This window comes from Hyla sarda, chromosome 1 (genome assembly GCF_029499605.1).
Source record: "Hyla sarda isolate aHylSar1 chromosome 1, aHylSar1.hap1, whole genome shotgun sequence".
NCBI lineage: Eukaryota > Metazoa > Chordata > Amphibia > Anura > Hylidae > Hyla > Hyla sarda.
In genome coordinates this window covers 50,402,507-50,429,753 of record NC_079189.1, presented here as the reverse complement: position 1 = coordinate 50,429,753, position 27,247 = coordinate 50,402,507, and the positions used below count along the sequence as shown (strand labels likewise).

General features: G+C 41.3%; 1 protein-coding gene across 1 annotated transcript in view; it reads right to left on the bottom strand.

The window, feature by feature from the left end:
* Positions 1-27,247, bottom strand: part of RGS12 (regulator of G protein signaling 12) — a 214,013-nt gene that overhangs the window by 149,507 nt on the left and 37,259 nt on the right. Inside the window, exon 3 of the mRNA XM_056555025.1 lies at positions 24,155-24,271. Within this exon, the coding sequence (XP_056411000.1) occupies positions 24,155-24,271 (117 nt within the window). The remainder of the gene's footprint in view (positions 1-24,154; positions 24,272-27,247) is intronic.

Below are 27,247 nucleotides of genomic sequence, written 5' to 3'. Positions count from 1 at the left end.
AACTTTAAGCTGTTAATTTATTTAGTTAATTATTAGGTCTATAATAGTTCTGTATATAAAACAGAATGTTTCCAGTCAATGGATGAGATTTATTAAAACATGTCCAGAGGAAAAGTTGCTGAGTTGCCCAAAGCAACCAATCAGATCACTTTTCATTTTTTAGAGGCCTTTTCAAAAAATTAAAGAAGCGATCTGATTGGTTGCTATGGGCAACTCAGCAACTTTCCCCCTGGACAGGTTTTGATAAATCTCCCCCAATGAGAGTAAAATAAGACAAAATCTTGACAGTAGTGAAAAAAAAAAGAAATACAGAAATGACCTAAAATGGGAAGGCCCTTTAAATGAGATAGACATTTCAAATAACTTCCCTCTGTTTGATAACCAATGTGCATTTTGTCATATTTCTTAGCCACTTTGCAAACCTAGTGCATTAGTAACCCCTTCTACCTACCTACTCCCCTCCCAAACACACCACATGCCATTGATCGTAAAGTACTGTGCAAATCATCTTCCAGCCCGGTGCCGCCAGCCCAGTGCACCTTCTCTAGCATTATGTCATGGTATAACAGAGCAAAGTGCTTTTCTGTCATTGGCCAGACAAGTAAGGGAAATTAAGTCATGTGTGTGTACTACTGACAAGCAGTCTAGCTATGGTCCTGATCCCTGAAATGGAGAGAATTAAGAATAGTTGTGCACTATGGATTGGACTCTCAGGAGCTCAATACCAGCAGTCAGTGTACCAAAATCACAGTGTCATCACTCCAAAGGGTTAAGCTAAAAACAGGCTGCTATATATTTTTTTTTTTTTATAATTCTTCTGAAATCTTTCTGCTGCTGTGGTCAGTAATCCAAGGCTATTTCCTCTTTATCGTATTCCTTTGGTATAAACATTTTTCAGATGACAAAGGGTGAGCTCCGCATTCATCCTCTTTGATATTTAGCGGTAGTATCGGAAAGAGATTGTATTTATACACTGAATAAACATGAGCTTAGAGTCTGAATTATTAAAGGGAACCTCTTTAGCACTTAAGCCTTATACCATATTTCCTCAGACACGGCTCTCTTTTCCATCTTATGGATGAGGCGCTGCATAAAAGTGCTACTTTAAAGTGTACCGCCAATAATACACAACCTTCCACAAATCAATAGTACAAGAAACTTCCTAATATATCTTATTACTGAAAAATGCTTCTTTTTCCACTCATCAGACTCCTTTATTCCTGCTCTCAGAGTCCTAAAACCTTGTCTCCCCGGCCCTGCTCTGAAGGACCCCGTTCACAATTTCCTTAGTACAAACACATATTCAGTTTGGAACACATTGGGGTAGATGTTTCAAAACCTGTGCAAAGGAAAAGTTGCCCATAGCAACCAATCAGATTGCTTCTTTCATTTTGCAGAGGCCTTGTTAATAATTAAAGAAGCGACCTGATTGGTTGCTATGGGCAACTTTTCCTCTGGACAGGTTTTGATAAACCTCCCCCAATATGACTGAACCCACTAGGCCTAATCCCAGGCCTCCAATGTTGGCACCCCTGACATTTTTCAAGAAAATTAAGTATTTCTCACAGAAAAGGATTGCAGTAACACATGTTTTGCTATACACATGTTTATTCCCTTTGTGTGTATTGGGACTAAACAAAAAAAAAAGGGAGGAAAAAAAGCAAATTGGACATAATGTCACAACAAACTCCAAAAATGGTCTGGACAAAATTATTGGCACCCTTAACTTAATATTTGGTTGCACACCCTTTAGAAAAAAATAACTAAAATCAGTCGCTTCCTATAACCATCAATAAGCTTCTTACACCTCTCAGCCGGAATGTTGGACCACTCTTCATTTACAAACTGCTCTTGGTCTCTCTTATTGAAAGAGACCCAGTGCCAGAGGCAGCAAAACAACCCCAAAACATCATTGAACCTCCCCCATATTTCACTGTAGGTACTGTGTTCTTTTCTTTGTAGGCCTCATTCCGTTTTTGGTAAACAGTAGAATGATGTGCTTTACCAAAAAGCTCTATCTTGGTCTCATCTGTCCACAAGATGTTTTCCCAGAAGGATTTTGGCTTACTCAAGTTCATTTTGGCAAAATGTAGTCTTGCTTTTTTATGTCTCTGTGTCAGCAGTGGGGTCCTCCTGGGTCTCCTGACATAGTGTTTCATTTCATTTAAATGTCGACGGATAGTTCACGCTGATGCACACTGATGCTCCCTGAGCCTGCAGAGAATATGTTTGGAACTTGTTTGGGGCTGCTTATCCACCATCTGGACTATCCTGCGTTGACACCTTTCATCAATTTTTCTCTTCCATCCACGCCCAGGGAGATTAACTACAGTGCTATGGGTTGCAAACTTCTTGATAATGTTGCGCACTGTGCACAAAGGCAAATCTAGATCTCTGGAGATGGACCTTGAGATTGTTGATATTTTTCCACAATTTTGGTTCTCAAGTCCTCAGACAGTTCTCTTCTCCTCTTTCTGTTGTCCACGCTTAGTGTGGCACACATAGATGCACAATGCAAATACTAAGTGAACTTCTCTCCTTTTTATCTGCTTTCCAGTGTTATTTTTATATTGCCCACATCTGTTTCTTGCCCCAGGTGAGTTTAAAGGAGAATCACATGCTTGAAACAATCTTATTTTTCCACAATTTTGAAAGGGTAATTTTGTCCATTTTTGGAGTTTGGTGTGACATTATGTCCAATTTGCTTTTTTTTCCTCCTTTTTTGGTTTAGTTCCAATACACAAAGGGAATAAACATGTGTATAGAAAAAACATGTGTTACTGCAATCCTTTTCTGTGAGAAATTCCTAATTTTCTTGAAAAATATCAGGGGTGCCAACCTTTACGGCCATGACTGTGGCTCCTCTCTCAAGTAATAATAGAACCATCACAGACCCTGACAAGATCCTGATATTGGCTTTCATGCGTTTGAGCTCAGTAATATAAATTAAATATAAAGTAAAGTAAATATCCCTTGTTCTTAAAAAAATTAAAAAAACACCACAATACTATGATTCATAATTCAGACTCGTATCCTTTATTTGTATAAATCTTTTTGCTCCTAAGATGTCCATATTTTAATTAAAACTTGTCAATAGCATTGCATAAATACATTTACTAGGTTACTCCGATAGGTGTCAGTCTGGTTCCTATCTGCAAATTAATGTCCACAACAGGAGATTATAGGTCTGCAAGAAAAAGCTAATTATTTACTATCAAAATGCAGGTCCTTAGTGTATCTTTACCTTTAGGTACAACGTTTTGTGCCTATTATTTTTCTTAAAATATTTTGTATAGTAGTAGGAGTTTATTTGTTTTTTTCCTGATACAGAGCTCCGGCATTTCCTTCATAGACCCAAATGTTCTGCCAGCTATTAGAGGAACCTTACTGCATATTGTCATTTTATTCACTATAGAGCGGTATGCAGTAAGGTTCTGTGGTAGCGGGGTGTGAGGAGGATAGATGTTCTTACCCTAGGGGCAGATGGAATTAACCCCTTGTATTCGTAAAGCCAGGGCGTAATTTAGCCTAAAACCCCCGATGGTATACCGCTAGATCCTGGGCCAGGCACGGGGGCAATAAAGACTCCGAGTTATGGACAACGGTAGCTTTACTGAGGGTAGACAGGTGGTAAAGTCTATACAGTGCAGCCAGGGCCCAAGGAGGTGACCAGTGATGCAGAGACCTTAAGGGCTTGCTGGGACTTGTAGTAGGACTGGACAATTGAATGCAGACTACGCTGACTTGACAGATGACAGGGACTGACTTGACTTGACTCATAAAGCGGTGACTTTAGTTTACTTCATTTGATGGTGGCTGCAGGACTGGACTTTGAGGTCTCCAACACTCTGGACACACACACTAGACAAGACTTGAAAAGAGAGAGAAGCTAACTCCACCCAGGGCTTATATGGGGGAGACAAGCAGGGAGCCCATAGGTCACCCCTGGGATCTCCCTGTCACTGGTACCTCCTGGGTAACAATCACATGACATTACTCTTAAAGATACATTTCATAATTCAATACACTGCAGAACATATGTACAGGGGGGGGGGGGGGGGACAGGTGCAAGGGGCCCTGGGGACACTAAAGGAAGCCACATGACAGGGCAGACAAAGTGTTAACATTTTGAATCTATGCATATGCAGGTGATTTGAAGCTCGGTATCACAAATCATGTATTTAAGGCCCCTTTCACGCTACAAAAATTCTCCGTTTTTAAACATCCGTACGAAGTTCCGTCTGAAAACCAGCTGAAAACGGCAGTAACAAAATCCTATATGTCCGATAGAAAATCCCATTATAGTGTATGGGATTTTTCTAATAGACGTTTTAACCCGTTATAGTCTGTTATTGATAACGGACATTATTTTGTGACGGAAGATAGTAACGGGAGAAAATAGTTCATGAACTATATCAATAACGGACTATAACGGGTTAAAACATCTATTAGAAAAATCCCATACACTATAATGGGATTTTCTATCGGACATATAGGATTTTGTTACTGCCTTTTCAGCTGGTTTTCAGACGGAACTTCATACAGATGTTTAAAAAACTGAGAATTTTTGTAGTGTGAAACAAGCCTAAGTCTACTTATCACAAAAAAATTTTAAAAAAAGTTCTCAAAGGTCGGGGTCTTAGCACAGATTATTAGAATGAGCAGGAAGAAGTTTAAAGGGTACCTCTAATCAAATAAACTTTTGATATATTTTAGATTAATGAATGTTGACTAACTTTCCAATAGCATGTTAATGAAAAATATGCTTCTTTCTATTGTATTTTTCCCGATCAGTCTTGTTAGCAAGCATTTCTGACTCATGCTGGAGTTCTAAACACTCAGAGCGGCCAGCCTGCTTTGTTCACAGCCAAACAGGCTGTGAACAAAGCAGGCTGGCAGCTCTGAGTGTTCTCCTTTGTGAACAAAGCAGACTGGCAGCTCGTAGTGTTTAGGACTCCAGCATGAGTCTGAAGTGCTTGCTGCCAGGACTGGTAGGGAGACCCCTAGTGGTCATTTCTTCAAAGTGGAAAATTAAATAGAAAGAAGCATATTTTTTTAATAACATACAATTGTAAAGTTATTCTGCATACATTAATCTATAATATATCAAAAGTTTTTTTGATGAGAGGTACCCTTTAAGCATATCACTCTGAGGCTTGCAGCAATCTCTGTCCCCCTTCTCTAGATGACCACATTACTTATAACTTATAACGGGACTTCAGGATTGAGATTGTGGCAAACCGGGGAGAACAGCGCTGATCATTGGGCAGATTAGATGCGCAGGATTTTCTGCTGCAGATTTCAATGTAAACTAAATGACAGAACACAGCTTCTAATCCTGCGCATCAAACCTGCGCAGAATACTGTACGTGTGAATACTCCCTAAGGGCTCGATTACACGGGTGGATCAACAGCGTATTTTACGCTACGGATGCGCCAACGATGGACCCCTAAAGTGTGCTTCCAGATGTGCCTGCTCCGCCGCTACAAGCAGACACATTGCTGCAATGTGCGAGTCGCCGCGCGCATGTGTGCGATCTGAGGCACACTGTAGGGGTCCATCGTCGGTGGATCCGCAGCATTAAATACGCTGTGGATCCGCCCGTGTGAACGAGCCCTAAGGGTGGATATTCTCTCTAGATCATGTTCAGACACAGCAGACTTTCAGTGCAGACTCTGAAAGATTTGCATTAAATTACAATACATTGCTAGAGAATTTTTTTAAACCCCCATTTGCAAGCAGCAGAAAAAACTCTAAGTGGTTTTTGCGCCAAATTGTAGGCCAGTGTTTTTTAATTAAGGTGTCTCCAGCTGTTGCAAAACTACAACTCCCAGAATGCCTGGACAGCCAAAGGCTGTCCAGGCATGCTGGGAGTTGTAGTTTTGCAGCAGCTGGAGGCACCCCGGTTGGAAAACAGAGCTGTAGACTTTAAAATACATGGCATACCTTTCATGCAGTGCACATTAAATCCCTGAGTAATCTGCCAAAAAATTTGCAAATTCACAGGCACTGCGATATAAGGCCCAGCAGGACCGGCAGAAACACCAAACAGTTAAAGGGGTACTCCGGTGGAAAACTTTTTTTTATTTATTTATTTTTATTTTTTAAATCAACTGGTGCCAGAAAGTTAAACAGATTTGTAAATTAGTTCTATTAAAAAATCTTAATCCTTCCAGTACTTTTTTGGGGGCTGTATACTACAAAGGAAATTATTTTCTTTTTGGAACACAGTGCTCTCTGCTGACATCTCTGTCCATTTTAGGAACTGTCCAGAGTAGAAGAAAATCCCCATAGCAAACAAATGCTGCTCTGGACAGTTCCTAAAATGGACAGAGATGTCAGCAGAGAGCACTGTGGTCATGATGTCAGCAGAGAGCTCTGTGTTCCAAAAAGAAAAGAATTTCCTCTGTAGTATTCAGCAGCTAATAAGTACTGGTAGAATTAAGATTTTTTTTTAATAGAAGTGATTTACAAATCTGTTTAACTTTCTGGAACCAGTTAATTAAAAAATATATATAGTTTTCCACCGGAGTACCCCTTTAAGAAGCTCCCATCACATGCCAATATGACAGGGATGTGGAATTCCTATCGCCCGATGCCCGGGACATGCAGTTCGGGGCGCCGGGCAGGTGAATTTTTCAGGCCCTTGCAACATCTGGAGGTCCGCAGGTTGAAGACCACTGAGCGAGTTGTTCTCTATCCTGTGAATAACTATTAACGTCTCTGAAATCCACAACCTAGGACAGTTTTCTCGTAAATTCTGTGTGCGTTTTTCCTGTAACATGTGGATGAATTCTGTTGCAGACTATTCATGCAAATCTTGGAAATTCTGCAGCCTAGGTGCCACGTGGGAACACCATGCACATATTTGGGCTTCTAGCACAGATTTGACCTCTAAATGTCACGGAGTATGCTTCCATTTGGATGTTGATAAGCCCATTCAATGGGGCAAAGCCATATCCTGGCCACTGAAAATTTAGCTTTTATGTTTTCTCTGTAGTATTCAGCAGCTAAGTACTGGAAGGATTAAGATTTTTTTATAGAAGTAATTTACAAATCTGTTTAACTTTCTGGCACCAGTTGATTAAAAAAAAATAAATAAATAAATAAACGTTTTCCACCGGAGTACCCCTTTAAATCTATTAAAAACACAGAAGACAATAGGATGTGGTTTGGGAGATGTACAGATTCAGATTGCTCAGATTCTACATGATATTCATTTGTTTTAACATGATGTTTTAATTTGAAGGGTTTTTATTTAATTTTTTTGCATAAACACCCAATTTGCTGCATGGTGTTTTTCTTGAGCAAAAAAATGTCAGATGGGAGTCAAAAGGGAAATATGAGACGCCAAACCCAATTGGCATTTTTTTTTTTAACTCTTCATTTGCGATTTTAGGCTAGTTGCAGTTTTCAAAACTCTAGACTATGGCGTTTTTTCAGGTAATCTTGGCAATGTGGGTTAAACATTGGCATTTTTCCACCCCACAATTCTACAGTAGAAACCCTTAAAGGGGTACTCCCCTGCTCAGCGTTTGGAACAAACTGCTCCGAATGCTGGAGCCAGCGCCGCGCACTCGTGACGTCACTCACCGCCCCTCATTGCAAGTCTATGGGAGGGGGCGTGACGGCTGTCACGCCCCCTCCCATAGACTTGCATTGAGGGGGCGGGGAGTGATGCCATGAGGGGGCGGGGCTATAATGTCATGAGCTCCCTGCGCCGGCTCCAGCATTCGGAACAGTTTGTTCCAAAAGCGGAGTACCCCTTTAAGTCACATGATTAACAAATCACATGACTTTTAGTGATCTAAAAAAAAAACATCGGAAAAAAACTCAAGATTAAAACCCACTATTTTTGCAAAACAGCCACAAAAACTGCATTTTTGGAGTGAAACATGAAGAGGCAGTTTTTGTGATTTTTTTTTTCTTCTTTTTTTCCCACAAAAAGGCCTCAAATAAGTTGCGTGGAAACAGTGGCAGGGCCTGAACTATGAAGTACAGTACAGCAATGTGTGGGAAGGGGTTAAATAAAATCTGTTTTTCCAAACGAGAACGAGAATTCCAAACGAGAATACAATGATAAGAAATGACGGTGGTGAGAAAACCTTTTTATGTAGGTATTCACTGCAAATATCAAGGTCATTGCTAGAAAGCAGACGGAAGAAAAACCCTTGAAGCCATTTGCAGTCCAGGCAGGAGTTTAGGCTGGAAAGTGAATGGGAAAACCAATTAGAGTTCTTTGAATGGAGAACAATGGCCCCTGTGTTCCCTTCACGAGACCATAGACACTTGGCCACATCTAGGGCAGAGGGTCAGAGGTACCCAGCTGTGCGGGATTCTGCATGTTTACACTGACTGCCTCCGACACAGTGGAAAGCCTGTTAACCAGACTCCATTATATCCATACGATTATTCATGTCTTCAAAGGTTCTTGTTCTGACCTATAAAATCGCATTATATTCTCCCTCAGAGGCCAAGAAAATGCAGAACTGGAGGAGCATAGAGTACGGTAGTCTCTGGCACATACATCTATACAAAGTGTATTCCATAGTGTCAGAAAAGGGAAAACATGCAAAGCTAATGCAGACGTCACCCTGTGACCTCATTATTGAAGGCAAAAGACTTAACCACTGAGCCATCTAGTAGTAGAGTCATAGGAAAATAAACAACAAAAAATTATTAAAAAAAAAATACCGCAGTAAAACCTTTAATCCGGCATCAATGGTAAAGTGCCAGACGAAAGCATATTCTGCAGTATCTGAGATTGTACAAAAATGTTGTTGCTTTGTAGTGTCATTGTTACAAGATGTGCAATCACTGTGTCATTTTTCTACTTGTGATGTCACCACAGTCCTGTTATACACAGTGTATGTCATAATGTCACCACAGTCCTGTTATACACAGTGTATGTCCTGATGTCACTATATCACCACAGTCCTGTTATATACAGTGTATGTCCTGATGTCACTATATCACCACAGTCCTGTTATACACAGTGTATGTCCTGATGTCACTATATCACCACAGTCCTGTTATACACAGTGTATGTCCTGATGTCACTATATCACCACAGTCCTGTTATATACAGTGTATGTCCTGATGTCACTATATGACCACAGTCCTGTTATATACAGTGTATGTCCTGATGTCACCACAGTCCTGTTATACACAGTGTATGTCCTGATGTCACTATATCACCACAGTCCTGTTATACACAGTGTATGTCACTATATCACCACAGTCCTGTTATACACAGTGTATGTCCTGATGTCACTATATCACCACAGTCCTGTTATATACAGTGTATGTCATGATGTCACTATATCACCACAGTCCTGTTATACACAGTGTATGTCACTATATCACCACAGTCCTGTTATACACAGTGTATGTCCTGATGTCACTATATCACCACAGTCCTGTTATATACAGTGTATGTCCTGATGTCACTATATCACCACAGTCCTGTTATACACAGTGTATGTCCTGATGTCACTATATCACCACAGTCCTGTTATATACAGTGTATGTCCTGATGTCACTATATCACCACAGTCCTGTTATATACAGTGTATGTCCTGATGTCACTATATCACCACAGTCCTGTTATACACAGTGTATGTCCTGATGTCACTATATCACCACAGTCCTGTTATATACAGTGTATGTCCTGATGTCACTATATCACCACAGTCCTGTTATATACAGTGTATGTCCTGATGTCACTATATCACCACAGTCCTGTTATATACAGTGTATGTCCTGATGTCACTATATCACCACAGTCCTGTTATACACAGTGTATGTCCTGATGTCACTATATCACCACAGTCCTGTTATATACAGTGTATGTCCTGATGTCACTATATCACCACAGTCCTGTTATATACAGTGTATGTCCTGATGTCACTATATCACCACAGTCCTGTTATATACAGTGTATGTCCTGATGTCACCACAGTCCTGTTATACACAGTGTATGTCCTGATGTCACTATATCACCACAGTCCTGTTATACACAGTGTATGTCCTGATGTCACTAGATCACCACAGTTCTGTTATATACAGTGTATGTCCTGATGTCACTATATGACCACAGTCCTGTTATACACAGTGTATGTCCTGATGTCACTATATCACCAAAGTCCTGTTATATACAGTGTATGTCCTGATGTCACTATATCACCACAGTCCTGTTATACACAGTGTATGTCCTGATGTCACTATATCACCACAGTCCTGTTATATACAGTGTATGTCCTGATGTCACTATATGACCACAGTCCTGTTATATACAGTGTATGTCCTGATGTCACTATATCACCACAGTCCTGTTATATACAGTGTATGTCCTGATGTCACTATATGACCACAGTCCTGTTATACACAGTGTATGTCCTGATGTCACTATATCACCACAGTCCTGTTATATACAGTGTATGTCCTGATGTCACTATATGACCACAGTCCTGTTATACATAGTGTATGTCCTGATGTCACTATATCACCACAGTCCTGTTATATACAGTGTATGTCCTGATGTCACTATATCACCACAGTCCTGTTATATACAGTGTATGTCCTGATGTCACTATATCACCACAGTCCTGTTATACACAGTGTTTTTCCCGGTGTCACTATATCACCACAGTCCTGTTATACACAGAGTATGTCCTGATGTCACTATATCACCACAGTCCTGTTATATACAGTGTATGTCCTGATGTCACTATATGACCACAGTCCTGTTATACACAGTGTATGTCCTGGTGTCACTATATGACCACAGTCCTGTTATACACAGTGTATGTCCTGATGTCACTATATGACCACAGTCCTGTTATACACAGTGTATGTCCTGATGTCACTATATCACCACAGTCCTGTTATATACAGTGTATGTCCTGATGTCACTATATGACCACAGTCCTGTTATACATAGTGTATGTCCTGATGTCACTATATCACCACAGTCCTGTTATATACAGTGTATGTCCTGATGTCACTATATCACCACAGTCCTGTTATATACAGTGTATGTCCTGATGTCACTATATCACCACAGTCCTGTTATACACAGTGTTTTTCCCGGTGTCACTATATCACCACAGTCCTGTTATACACAGAGTATGTCCTGATGTCACTATATCACCACAGTCCTGTTATATACAGTGTATGTCCTGATGTCACTATATGACCACAGTCCTGTTATACACAGTGTATGTCCTGGTGTCACTATATGACCACAGTCCTGTTATACACAGTGTATGTCCTGATGTCACTATATGACCACAGTCCTGTTATACACAGTGTATGTCCTGATGTCACTATATCACCACAGTCCTGTTATATACAGTGTATGTCCTGATGTCACTATATCACCACAGTCCTGTTATATACAGTGTATGTCCTGATGTCACTATATCACCACAGTCCTGTTATATACAGTGTATGTCCTGATGTCACTATATCACCACAGTCCTGTTATATACAGTGTATGTCCTGATGTCACTATATGACCACAGTCCTGTTATATACAGTGTATGTCCTGATGTCACTATATGACCACAGTCCTGTTATATACAGTGTATGTCCTGATGTCACTATATGACCACAGTCCTGTTATATACAGTGTATGTCCTGATGTCACTATATCACCACAGTCCTGTTATATACAGTGTATGTCCTGATGTCACTATATCACCACAGTCCTGTTATACACAGTGTATGTCCTGATGTCACTATATCACCACAGTCCTGTTATATACAGTGTATGTCCTGATGTCACTATATGACCACAGTCCTGTTATATACAGTGTATGTCCTGATGTCACTATATCACCACAGTCCTGTTATATACAGTGTATGTCCTGATGTCACTATATCACCACAGTCCTGTTATACACAGTGTATGTCCTGATGTCACCACAGTCCTGTTATACACAGTGTATGTCCTGATGTCACCACAGTCCTGTTATACACAGTGTATGTCCTGATGTCACCACAGTCCTGTTATACATAGTGTATGTCCTGATGTCACTATATCACCACAGTCCTGTTATATACAGTGTATGTCCTGATGTCACTATATCACCACAGTCCTGTTATACACAGTGTATGTCCTGATGTCACTATATCACCACAGTCCTGTTATACACAGTGTATGTCCTGATGTCACTATATCACCACAGTCCTGTTATACACAGTGTATGTCCTGATGTCACTATATCACCACAGTCCTGTTATATACAGTGTATGTCCTGATGTCACTATATGACCACAGTCCTGTTATACACAGTGTATGTCCTGATGTCACTATATCACCACAGTCCTGTTATATACAGTGTATGTCCTGATGTCACTATATCACCACAGTCCTGTTATACACAGTGTATGTCCTGATGTCACTATATCACCACAGTCCTGTTATATACAGTGTATGTCCTGATGTCACTATATCACCACAGTCCTGTTATATACAGTGTATGTCCTGATGTCACCACAGTCCTGTTATACATAGTGTATGTCCTGATGTCACTATATCACCACAGTCCTGTTATATACAGTGTATGTCCTGATGTCACTATATCACCACAGTCCTGTTATACACAGTGTATGTCCTGATGTCACTATATCACCACAGTCCTGTTATACACAGTGTATGTCCTGATGTCACTATATCACCACAGTCCTGTTATACACAGTGTATGTCCTGATGTCACTATATCACCACAGTCCTGTTATATACAGTGTATGTCCTGATGTCACTATATGACCACAGTCCTGTTATATACAGTGTATGTCCTGATGTCACTATATCACCACAGTCCTGTTATACACAGTGTATGTCCTGATGTCACTATATCACCACAGTCCTGTTATATACAGTGTATGTCCTGATGTCACTATATCACCACAGTCCTGTTATATACAGTGTATGTCCTGATGTCACTATATCACCACAGTCCTGTTATACACAGTGTATGTCCTGATGTCACTATATCACCACAGTCCTGTTATATACAGTGTATGTCCTGATGTCACTATATCACCACAGTCCTGTTATACACAGTGTATGTCCTGATGTCACTATATCACCACAGTCCTGTTATATACAGTGTATGTCCTGATGTCACCACAGTCCTGTTATACATAGTGTATGTCCTGATGTCACTATATCACCACAGTCCTGTTATATACAGTGTATGTCCTGATGTCACTATATCACCACAGTCCTGTTATACACAGTGTATGTCCTGATGTCACTATATCACCACAGTCCTGTTATATACAGTGTATGTCCTGATGTCACTATATCACCACAGTCCTGTTATACATAGTGTATGTCCTGGTGTCACTATATCACCACAGTCCTGTTATACACAGTGTATGTCACTATATCACCACAGTCCTGTTATACACAGTGTATGTCCTGATGTCACTATATCACCACAGTCCTGTTATATACAGTGTATGTCCTGATGTCACTATATGACCACAGTCCTGTTATATACAGTGTATGTCCTGATGTCACTATATCACCACAGTCCTGTTATACACAGTGTATGTCCTGATGTCACTATATCACCACAGTCCTGTTATATACAGTGTATGTCCTGATGTCACTATATGACCACAGTCCTGTTATATACAGTGTATGTCCTGATGTCACTATATCACCACAGTCCTGTTATATACAGTGTATGTCCTGATGTCACTATATCACCACAGTCCTGTTATACACAGTGTATGTCCTGATGTCCCTATATCACCACAGTCCTGTTATATACAGTGTATGTCCTGATGTCCCTATATCACCACAGTCCTGTTATATACAGTGTATGTCCTGATGTCACTATATCACCACAGTCCTGTTATACATAGTGTATGTCCTGGCATCACTATGTCACCACACTGTATGTCCTGATGTTACTCTGTTACACAGTTGGTGTTATACACAGTCTGTCCCAGTGTCACACTGTGTATAACAGGACTGTGGTGACATCAGGACATACACTGTGTATAACAGGACTGTGGTGACATCAGGACATACACTGTGTATAACAGGACTGTGGTGATATAGTGACATCAGGACATACACTGTGTATACCAGGACTGTGGTGATATAGTGACATCAGGACATACACTGTGTATACCAGGACTGTGGTCATATAGTGACATCAGGACATACACTGTATATAACAGGACTGTGGTGATATAGTGACATCAGGACATACACTGTGTATAACAGGACTGTGGTCATATAGTGACATCAGGACATACACTATGTATAACAGGACTGTGGTGATATAGTGACATCAGGACATACACTGTGTATACACAGTGTATGTCCTGATGTCACCACAGTCCTGTTATACACAGTGTATGTCCTGATGTCACTATATCACCACAGTCCTGTTATATACAGTGTATGTCCTGATGTCACTATATCACCACAGTCCTGTTATACACAGAGTATGTCCTGATGTCACTATATGACCACAGTCCTGTTATACACAGTGTATGTCCTGATGTCACTATATCACCACAGTCCTGTTATACACAGTGTATGTCCTGATGTCACTATATCACCACAGTCCTGTTATACACAGTGTATGTCCTGATGTCACTATATCACCACAGTCCTGTTATACACAGTGTATGTCCTGATGTCACTATATCACCACAGTCCTGTTATACACAGAGTATGTCCTGATGTCACTATATGACCACAGTCCTGTTATACACAGTGTATGTCCTGATGTCACTATATCACCACAGTCCTGTTATATACAGTGTATGTCCTGATGTCACTATATCACCACAGTCCTGTTATACACAGTGTATGTCCTGATGTCACTATATGACCACAGTCCTGTTATACACAGTGTATGTCCTGATGTCACAATATCACCACAGTCCTGTTATATACAGTGTATGTCCTGATGTCACTATATCACCACAGTCCTGTTATACATAGTGTATGTCCTGATGTCACTATATCACCACAGTCTTGTTATATACAGTGTATGTCCTGATGTCACTATATCACCACAGTCCTGTTATATACAGTGTATGTCCTGATGTCACTATATCACCACAGTCCTGTTATATACAGTGTATGTCCTGATGTCACTATATCACCACAGTCCTGTTATACACAGTGTATGTCCTGATGTCACTATATCACCACAGTTCTGTTATATACAGTGTATGTCCTGATGTCACTAGATCACCACAGTCCTGTTATACACAGTGTATGTCCTGATGTCACCACAGTCCTGTTATACACAGTGTATGTCACTATATCACCACAGTCCTGTTATACACAGTGTATGTCCTGGTGTCACTATATCACCACAGTCCTGTTATACACAGTGTTTTTCCCGGTGTCACTATATCACCACAGTCCTGTTATACACAGTGTATGTCCTGATGTCACTATATCACCACAGTCCTGTTATACACAGTGTATGTCCTGATGTCACTATATCACCACAGTCCTGTTATACACAGTGTATGTCCTGATGTCACTATATCACCACAGTCCTGTTATATACAGTGTATGTCCTGATGTCACTATATGACCACAGTCCTGTTATACACAGTGTATGTCCTGATGTCACTATATCACCACAGTCCTGTTATATACAGTGTATGTCCTGATGTCACTATATCACCACAGTCCTGTTATATACAGTGTATGTCCTGATGTCACTATATCACCACAGTCCTGTTATACACAGTGTATGTCCTGGCATCACTATGTCACCACACTGTATGTCCTGATGTTACTCTGTTACACAGTTGGTGTTATACACAGTCTGTCCCAGTGTCACACTGTGTATAACAGGACTGTGGTGACATCAGGACATACACTGTGTATAACAGGACTGTGGTGACATCAGGACATACACTGTGTATAACAGGACTGTGGTGATATAGTGACATCAGGACATACACTGTATATAACAGGACTGTGGTGATATAGTGACATCAGGACATACACTGTATATAACAGGACTGTGGTGATATAGTGACATCAGGACATACACTGTGTATGTCCTGATGTCACCACAGTCCTGTTATACACAGAGTATGTCCTGATGTCACTATATCACCACAGTCCTGTTATATACAGTGTATGTCCTAATGTCACTAGATCACCACAGTCCTGTTATACACAGTGTATGTCACTATATCACCACAGTCCTGTTATACACAGTGTATGTCCTGGTGTCACTATATCACCACAGTCCTGTTATACACAGTGTTTTTCCCGGTGTCACTATATCACCACAGTCCTGTTATATACAGTGTATGTCCTGATGTCACTATATCACCACAGTCCTGTTATACACAGTGTATGTCCTGATGTCACTAGATCACCACAGTCCTGTTATACACAGTGTATGTCCTGATGTCACTATATCACCACAGTCCTGTTATACACAGTGTATGTCCTGATGTCACTAGATCACCACAGTCCTGTTATACACAGTGTATGTCCTGATGTCACTATATCATGTCACTATATCACCACAGTCCTGTTATATACAGTGTATGTCCTGATGTCACTATATCACCACAGTCCTGTTATATACAGTGTATGTCCTGATGTCACTATATGACCACAGTCCTGTTATACACAGTGTATGTCACTATATCACCACAGTCCTGTTATACACAGAGTATGTCCTGATGTCACTATATCACCACAGTCCTGTTATACACAGTGTATGTCCTGGTGTCACTATATCACCACAGTCCTGTTATATACAGTGTATGTCACTATATCACCACAGTCCTGTTATATACAGTGTATGTCCTGATGTCACTATATCACCACAGTCCTGTTATATACAGTGTATGTCCTGATGTCACTATATCACCACAGTCCTGTTATACACAGTGAATGTCCCGGTGTCACTATATCACCAGAGTCCTGTTATATACAGTGTATGTCCTGATGTCACTATATCACCACAGTCCTGTTATATACAGTATATGTCCTGATGTCACTATATCACCACAGTCCTGTTATATACAGTATATGTCCTGATGTCACTATATCACCACAGTCCTGTTATATACAGTGTATGTCCTGATGTCACTATATCACCACAGTCCTGTTATACATAGTGTATGTCCTGATGTCACTATATCACCACAGTCTTGTTATATGTCACGATGTCACTATATGACCACAGTCCTGTTATACACAGTGTTTTTCCCGGTGTCACTATATCACCACAGTCCTGGTATACACAGTGTATGTCCTGATGTCACTATATCACCACAGTCTTGTTATATACAGTGTATGTCCTGATGTCACTATATCACCACAGTCCTGTTATATACAGTGTATGTCCTGATGTCACTATATCACCACAGTCCTGTTATATACAGTGTATGTCCTGATGTCACTATATCACCACAGTCCTGTTATACATAGTGTATGTCCTGATGTCACTATATCACCACAGTCCTGTTATACACAGTGTATGTCCTGATGTCACTATATCACCACAGTCCTGTTATACATAGTGTATGTCCTGATGTCACTATATCACCACAGTCCTGTTATATACAGTGTATGTCCTGATGTCACTATATCACCACAGTCCTGTTATACACAGTGTATGTCCTGATGTCACTATATCACCACAGTCCTGTTATATACAGTGTATGTCCTGATGTCACTATATGACCACAGTCCTGTTATACACAGTGTATGTCCTGATGTCACTATATCACCACAGTCCTGTTATATACAGTGTATGTCCTGATGTCACTATATCACCACAGTCCTGTTATATACAGTGTATGTCCTGATGTCACTATATCACCACAGTCCTGTTATACACAGTGTATGTCCTGGCATCACTATGTCACCACACTGTATGTCCTGATGTTACTCTGTTACACAGTTGGTGTTATACACAGTCTGTCCCAGTGTCACACTGTGTATAACAGGACTGTGGTGACATCAGGACATACACTGTGTATAACAGGACTGTGGTGACATCAGGACATACACTGTGTATAACAGGACTGTGGTGATATAGTGACATCAGGACATACACTGTATATAACAGGACTGTGGTGATATAGTGACATCAGGACATACACTGTGTATAACAGGACTGTGGTGATATAGTGACATCAGGACATACACTGTATATAACAGGACTGTGGTGATATAGTGACATCAGGACATACACTGTGTATGTCCTGATGTCACCACAGTCCTGTTATACACAGAGTATGTCCTGATGTCACTATATCACCACAGTCCTGTTATATACAGTGTATGTCCTAATGTCACTAGATCACCACAGTCCTGTTATACACAGTGTATGTCACTATATCACCACAGTCCTGTTATACACAGTGTATGTCCTGGTGTCACTATATCACCACAGTCCTGTTATACACAGTGTTTTTCCCGGTGTCACTATATCACCACAGTCCTGTTATATACAGTGTATGTCCTGATGTCACTATATCACCACAGTCCTGTTATATACAGTGTATGTCCTGATGTCACTAGATCACCACAGTCCTGTTATACACAGTGTATGTCCTGATGTCACTATATCACCACAGTCCTGTTATACACAGTGTATGTCCTGATGTCACTAGATCACCACAGTCCTGTTATACACAGTGTATGTCCTGATGTCACTATATCATGTCACTATATCACCACAGTCCTGTTATATACAGTGTATGTCCTGATGTCACTATATCACCACAGTCCTGTTATATACAGTGTATGTCCTGATGTCACTATATGACCACAGTCCTGTTATACACAGTGTATGTCACTATATCACCACAGTCCTGTTATACACAGAGTATGTCCTGATGTCACTATATCACCACAGTCCTGTTATACACAGTGTATGTCCTGGTGTCACTATATCACCACAGTCCTGTTATATACAGTGTATGTCACTATATCACCACAGTCCTGTTATATACAGTGTATGTCCTGATGTCACTATATCACCACAGTCCTGTTATATACAGTGTATGTCCTGATGTCACTATATCACCACAGTCCTGTTATACACAGTGAATGTCCCGGTGTCACTATATCACCAGAGTCCTGTTATATACAGTATATGTCCTGATGTCACTATATCACCACAGTCTTGTTATATGTCACGATGTCACTATATGACCACAGTCCTGTTATACACAGTGTTTTTCCCGGTGTCACTATATCACCACAGTCCTGGTATACACAGTGTATGTCCTGATGTCACTATATCACCACAGTCCTGTTATACACAGTGTATGTCCTGGTGTCACTGTTACCACAGTCCTGTTATACACAGTGTATGTCCTGATGTCACTAGATCAGCACAGTCCTGTTATACACAGTGTATGTCCTGATGTCACTATATCACCACAGTCCTGTTATACACAGTGTATGTCACTATATCACCACAGTCCTGTTATATACAGTGTATGTCCTGATGTCACTAGATCAGCACAGTCCTGTTATACACAGTGTATGTCCTGATGTCACTATATCACCACAGTCCTGTTATATACAGTGTATGTCCTGATGTCACTATATCACCACAGTCCTGTTATACACAGTGTATGTCCTGATGTCACTATATCACCACAGTCCTGTTATATACAGTGTATGTCCTGATGTCACTATATGACCACAGTCCTGTTATACACAGTGTATGTCCTGATGTCACTATATCACCACAGTCCTGTTATATACAGTGTATGTCCTGATGTCACTATATCACCACAGTCCTGTTATATACAGTGTATGTCCTGATGTCACTATATCACCACAGTCCTGTTATACACAGTGTATGTCCTGGCATCACTATGTCACCACACTGTATGTCCTGATGTTACTCTGTTACACAGTTGGTGTTATACACAGTCTGTCCCAGTGTCACACTGTGTATAACAGGACTGTGGTGACATCAGGACATACACTGTGTATAACAGGACTGTGGTGACATCAGGACATACACTGTGTATAACAGGACTGTGGTGACATCAGGACATACACTGTGTATAACAGGACTGTGGTGATATAGTGACATCAGGACATACACTGTATATAACAGGACTGTGGTGATATAGTGACATCAGGACATACACTGTATATAACAGGACTGTGGTGATATAGTGACATCAGGACATACACTGTATATAACAGGACTGTGGTGATATAGTGACATCAGGACATACACTGTGTATAACAGGACTGTGGTGATATAGTGACATCAGGACATACACTGTATATAACAGGACTGTGGTCATATAGTGACATCAGGACATACACTGTGTATGTCCTGATGTCACCACAGTCCTGTTATACACAGAATATGTCCTGATGTCACTATATCACCACAGTCCTGTTATATACAGTGTATGTCCTAATGTCACTAGATCACCACAGTCCTGTTATACACAGTGTATGTCACTATATCACCACAGTCCTGTTATACACAGTGTATGTCCTGGTGTCACTATATCACCACAGTCCTGTTATACACAGTGTTTTTCCCGGTGTCACTATATCACCACAGTCCTGTTATATACAGTGTATGTCCTGATGTCACTATATCACCACAGTCCTGTTATATACAGTGTATGTCCTGATGTCACTATATCACCACAGTCCTGTTATACACAGTGTATGTCCTGATGTCACTAGATCACCACAGTCCTGTTATACACAGTGTATGTCCTGATGTCACTATATCACCACAGTCCTGTTATATACAGTGTATGTCCTGATGTCACTATATCACCACAGTCCTGTTATATACAGTGTATGTCCTGATGTCACTATATGACCACAGTCCTGTTATACACAGTGTATGTCACTATATCACCACAGTCCTGTTATACACAGAGTATGTCCTGATGTCACTATATCACCACAGTCCTGTTATACACAGTGTATGTCCTGATGTCACTATATCACCACAGTCCTGTTATACACAGTTTATGTCCTGATGTCACTATATCACCACAGTCCTGTTATACACAGTGTATGTCCTGGTGTCACTATATCACCACAGTCCTGTTATATACAGTGTATGTCACTATATCACCACAGTCCTGTTATACACAGTGAATGTCCTGATGTCACTATATCACCACAGTCCTGTTATATACAGTGTATGTCCTGATGTCACTAGATCACCACAGTCCTGTTATACACAGTGTATGTCCTGATGTCACTATATCACCACAATCCTGTTATACACAGTGTATGTCCTGATGTCACTATATCACCACAGTCCTGTTATACACAGTGTATGTCCTGATGTCACTATATCACCACAGTATTGTTATACACAGTGTATGTCATAATGTCACCACACTCCTGTTATACACAGTGTATGTCCTGATGTCACTATATCACCACAGTCCTGTTATATACAGTGTATGTCCTGATGTCACTATATCACCACAGTCCTGTTATATACAGTGTATGTCCTGATGTCACTATATCACCACAGTCCTGTTATACACAGTGAATGTCCCGGTGTCACTATATCACCAGAGTCCTGTTATATACAGTGTATGTCCTGATGTCACTATATCACCACAGTCCTGTTATATACAGTATATGTCCTGATGTCACTATATGACCACAGTCCTGTTATATGTCACGATGTCACTATATGACCACAGTCCTGTTATACACAGTGTTTTTCCCGGTGTCACTATATCACCACAGTCCTGGTATACATAGTGTATGTCCTGATGTCACTATATCACCACAGTCCTGTTATACACAGTGTATGTCCTGGTGTCACTGTTACCACAGTCCTGTTATACACAAAATATGCCTCACTTTGCTGTTATGGTTATTTTCGGTAGGTTGTGGCAGTGTAGGTTGTGCTCAGGGTTGGGTGTTGCCCTTAGCAGCTGGTATACACATCTTCTGGATAAAAATGTGAAAATGCAGTTTCTATGCCAAGTTAAACCACAATATCCGAGCCCTGTGGAAACACAACACTGGCTGCACCGCACTGCTGGGACTGAGGCGAAGATTTACTTTCCTAGAGACCTCTTTGTTATGTCTTGTAACACGCTGATCCTAATCCCATATAATCTGCTACAGTCAGCAAACGGTTAAAGGGATAATGTGCACTTTTTGTGTTAGTGCTATGTGGCCTTTACAGAGCTGCAATATACAGGTGCACTATATACAGTTTCATAAGAATGAAAAAAGGTCATCAAGTCCAATTATCTCACTATTGTGTCCCAGATACGTTGATCCAGAGAATGGCAAAAAACCCTTCTGAGGCGGATGCCAATTGCCCCATACGAAGGAGTAAAATTCCTTCTTGACTCCAATATGGCAATTAGAATAAATCCCTGGATCAACGTTCTGTCCCTATAAATCTAGTATTCATATCCTGTAATGTTATGACTCTCCAGAAACACGTCCAAGCTTCTTTTGAACTCTTTTATTGTGTTCACCATGGCCACTTCCTGCGGCAGAGAGTTGCATAATCTCACTGCTCTTACAGTAAAGAATCCCCCTCTGTGCTGGTGTAGAAACCTTCTTTCCTCTAAACGTAGAGGATGCCCCCTTGTTATAGATACAGTCCTGGGTATAAATAGATCATGGGAGAGATCTCTGTACGATCCCCTGATATATTTATACATAGTTATTGGGTCGCCCCTAAGATAAATAACCCTAATTCTGATAATCTTTCTGGGTACTGTAGTCCTCCCATTCCCCGTATTACTCTGGTTGCCCGTCTTTGAACCCTCTCCAGCTCCACTATATCTTTCTTGTACACTGGTGCCCAGTACTGTACACAGTATTCTATGTGTGGTCTGACTAGTGATTTGTACAGCGGTAGAATGATTTGCTTGTCGTGGGCATCTATGCCCCTATTGATTACCCAAGTCTCTAAAGCATTAAATGGGGGAAAAGAGAGGGGACAGCACCTTAAGGGTAAATAGAGGGTAAAGAGAGTGGGACAGCCCCTGAAAGGTTAACAGGGTAGAAAGAGAGGGGACAGCACCTGAAGGGTTAACAGGGTAGAAAGAGTGGGGACAGCACCTGAAGGGTTAACAGGGTAGAAAGAGAGGGGACAGCACCTGAAGGGTTAACAGGGTAGAAAGAGATGGGACAGCACCTGAAGGGTTAATTGGGGTAAGAGAGGGGACAGCATCTGAAGGGTTAACAGGGGGAACAAGAGGGGACATCACCTGAAGGGTTAATAGGGGGAACAAGATGGGACAACACCTGAAGGGTTAACAGGGGGGAAAAGAAAGGGGACATCACCTAAAGGGTTAACAGGGGGGGGTAGAAAAAAAGTTTTTATCGGTAAGGGTCTGAGTGTTCTGACCGCAGCTGATGACAAAAATGAGCGGGGAAAGAAGTCCAACTGTGTCCTGGATGGGCCCCATAGATTTACATTATGAATCTGTCCAGGTCATGTGACACAGCGTCGGGAGATAATGCGTTAACATGGTACTTTTCCTGGTACTTTTGGGGTCTGAACCACAACCGATAAAAACTTTTGATATGTCTCTATGACATATAATCTAAGGGTACGGTCCCACTTTTCGCTTGTGTATTTCCCTCTGTGTAAAATCATCTGCAGGAGCGGGAAATACACTGTGTATTCTCAGATGATCATACATACAGGGCTAGCCACCAGTGAGGCTGCCGGCTAGCCCTATGTGTAAGATCATCTGAGAATACGCAGCGAAATTCCCGCTCCTGCAGATGATTTTGCAGTGTGACATATGCTGCGTAAGCAGTAGGTGGGACCGTACCCTTAGATACATTGGATACTTGTCCACTGCTGTCTTGTCCCCAATATTTACTGCTCGGTCAGCTAGTCAATTAAATGACCAATAATTTTTAGTTTTTAGGAATAAGATTTGCCAAAATCTAATCAATAACCAATTATTGTCACCAAGAACCAACATACACTTAAATGGCAAAGAAATAGGGTAAAAAGTCACAAAACTGGCCAATCACAGCTGTGCCTATGGGTCCACTATACCCAAAGACATCTTCTGAGTAATGTCCTGAACAAGAAGTAGGACAATATAGACGTTCTTGAAAATAACCCACAATGAAGACATCTTACTTTAGACAAATACAGATTGCAGCAGTCTTACCTCCAAGTTGTCCAGAGACCTGGTGACACTGAACCTCTTTGATCTTCCCAGTGACCTACGCCCCGAAGAGCGCTGTGGTCCTTGCACCATCCCACTGGAATGACCAAACTTTGAACTCTGAAAAACACACATATTATAGTTAAGTATAAAAATGTATATAATTGAGAATAATTAATGACTTCTATTAAAACATTCTTTACCCTTCCAGTAGTTTTTAGCAGCTGTATGTTACAGAGGAAATTCTTTTCTTTTTGAATTTCTTTTTTGTCTTGTCCTAAGTGCTCTCTGCTGACACCTGATGCCCATTATCAAGAACTGTCCAGAACAGGAGAAAATCCTCACAGCAAACCTATGCTTCTCTGGACAGTTCCTGACACGGACAGAGGTGTCAGCAGAGAGCACTGTGGACAAGACAAAAAAGAAAAGAATTTCCTCTGTAGCATACAGCTGCTAAAAAGTACTGAAAGAGTAAAGATTTTTTTAATAGAAGTCATTTACAAATCTGTTTAACTTTCTGGCACCAGTTGATTTAAAAAAAAAAGTTTCCACTGGAGTACCCCTTTAAATAAATGATAGGGAGAACTACCGTCAACACTTAACCCCTTAAAGAAGAAGTCTCATGTCCGACAGTACAGAAAAACTTATCCCCTATCCGCAGACGCGGCCCCCTGCGATAGTCTGTATAGAGCCCCGGCTCTCCCTTTAAAACTGGGAGAGGAACAGCCAAACTCTTTTTTTAAATTATTTTATTTATACTCTAAGTCCCCATAGAGGGGACTATTGCCTGCGATCATTAGCTTGTGAACACTGAATAATGCTGTGCTATTGCAGATTTTATCAGCAGAACATACCCGGGACCTGCACAGAGCAGGTGAGAGGACCTCTGGCAGGCATTCAAACTGATCAGAACCCTGTATACATGTGGTGGTGCAAATCAGTTAGGGGGACAGTGGTTGTGGCTCCTAAGTACTGCGGACGCTATGGATCACAGAAATTAAGGGGTTCATGACTCATAACTGCAGGATCGCAGTTGTCCGCCATTGATTGTAATTGTCCGGCTGCATTCATCACTCACAATCTTTGAAGCGAGCACAGCTCCTGCACTCGCTTCAGCATAAAGAGGATGGAGTCCTGGAAGTGATTATATGGCCCCCACAGAGTCCTGATCTCAATATCATCGAGTCTGTCTAAGATTACACAGAGAGACAGAAGGATTGGAGCGGCCTACAGGCACAGAAGATCTGTGGTTAGATCTCAAAGATATTTTAAACAACCTTTCTGTCAAGTTTAAAATCTGTTAGCAAGTCTACGGACTGTTAATTGATAAAAAATAATAATTCTCATTTGGAATGCATTGCTCTGAAACATTTTTTTCCCACACCTACCTAAAACACCTGCACAGTACTGTACATTGGAAACCTGTTAAAAGGGTATTCTGACTCACACAGAAGCAGTCTAAAGATAGGTATAATACTACACTGCTCAAAAAAATAAAGGGAACTCTTAACCCCATAAAGGGGTACTCCGCCCCTAGACATCTTATCCCCTATCCAAAGGACCCCTCAAGGTAAAACTAGACCCCTCAAGGGGGTACAGTGAGTATTTTAACACCATGTTTTTTGGCAGGAATTATTACAAAGTGTTAAAAATTCACAAATGTGTCATTTGTGGGGCATATTATTTGTACATAGCTTCTGATATTGAAAGAAATGCACCCTATGTTTTATTGAGTTGCTCGGCCCGTGTTTGGAAATACCCCCGCTTAGGCCATATTTGGTTCCTTGGCCGAGTGGTAGGACCCAGAAGGAGAGGAGCGCCATTTGGTTTCAGGGCATCATTTTAGGCCGAATGGATTATAGGCCGCACTTCATGCCTGCAAAGGGTTTTAGCTGCCAGAACAATACAGAACCCCCACAAGTGACCACATTTTGGAAACTACACCCCCTAAAGTATTCACCAAGGGAAAAAGTGAGACTGTTGAGCCCTTATTGTGTGGCTAGAATTATTTCAAAGTCAGTGGAAAAAGAGAATGTTGAGTCCTTTTTGTGTGGTTGGAATGGATACAAAGTCAGTGGAAAAATTAAAATGTTCTTTTTTTTCCACAAATGCATCAATTGTGGGACATATTTTTTGTACATTGCATCTGAAAAGTAGAAAATGCGCCCCGTATTTTATTATGCTGTTTGTCCCGTGTTCGTTATTACCCCCGCTTAGCCCATATTTGGTTGCATGGCCACATGGTGGGACCCAAAAGGAGTGGAGAACCATTTGGCTTTTAGGATATCATTATACAAATTATAGGCAAAGCATTCCAGCTGTCAGAACAATACTGAACCCCAAGATGTGACCCCATATTCGAAACTACACCCCCTAAAGTATTCACCTAGGGCAAAAGTGAAAATGTTGAGCCCTTATTGTGTGGCTAGAATTATTTCAAAGTCAGTTTTTTTTCCCCACAAATTCTTTATTTATCCCCTTCCCGCAGAATGGCATATATAAACGCCGGGTTCTGCAGTGCGTTCGCGCATCCCGGCGTTTATAAATGACATGCAGTTAACCCGGCGATGCGCAGCATCGCACGGGTTAACTGGCAGAAGTCCCGCTGTTTCCAGCAGGGGACAACTTCTGCTTCACCCCCAGGACCATCAATTGATGGTCCTGGTCAGCGATCACTGTGATTGGTCCCTGTGGACCAATCACAGTGATCTGGGGTGAAAGTTCAGATCCCCCGCACTGCCCGCCCCTGGAAGTCGGGCAGAACGGGGGACGAAGGCTGCAGGGGCTCGCGGGGACCTGCGGCATTCGGGGGGAACACGTGGGGACCGGCGGACTTACCTGATCCAGCGGCGGGACCGAGGAGCAGCACGGGACCGGCCACGTGGACGAGCAGCGACGGGTAAGTATGTGGTCCTCAGAGGCAGCAGTGAAGATCTTCACTGCTGCTTCTAGGAGTCTGAAAACTACAACTCCCAGCATGCCTAGACAGCCTTTGGCTGTCTGGGCATGCTGGGAGTTGTAGTTTTGCAACATCTGGAGGGCCTCAGTTTGGAGACCATTGTATAATGGTCTCCAATCTGTGCTCTTCCAGCTGTT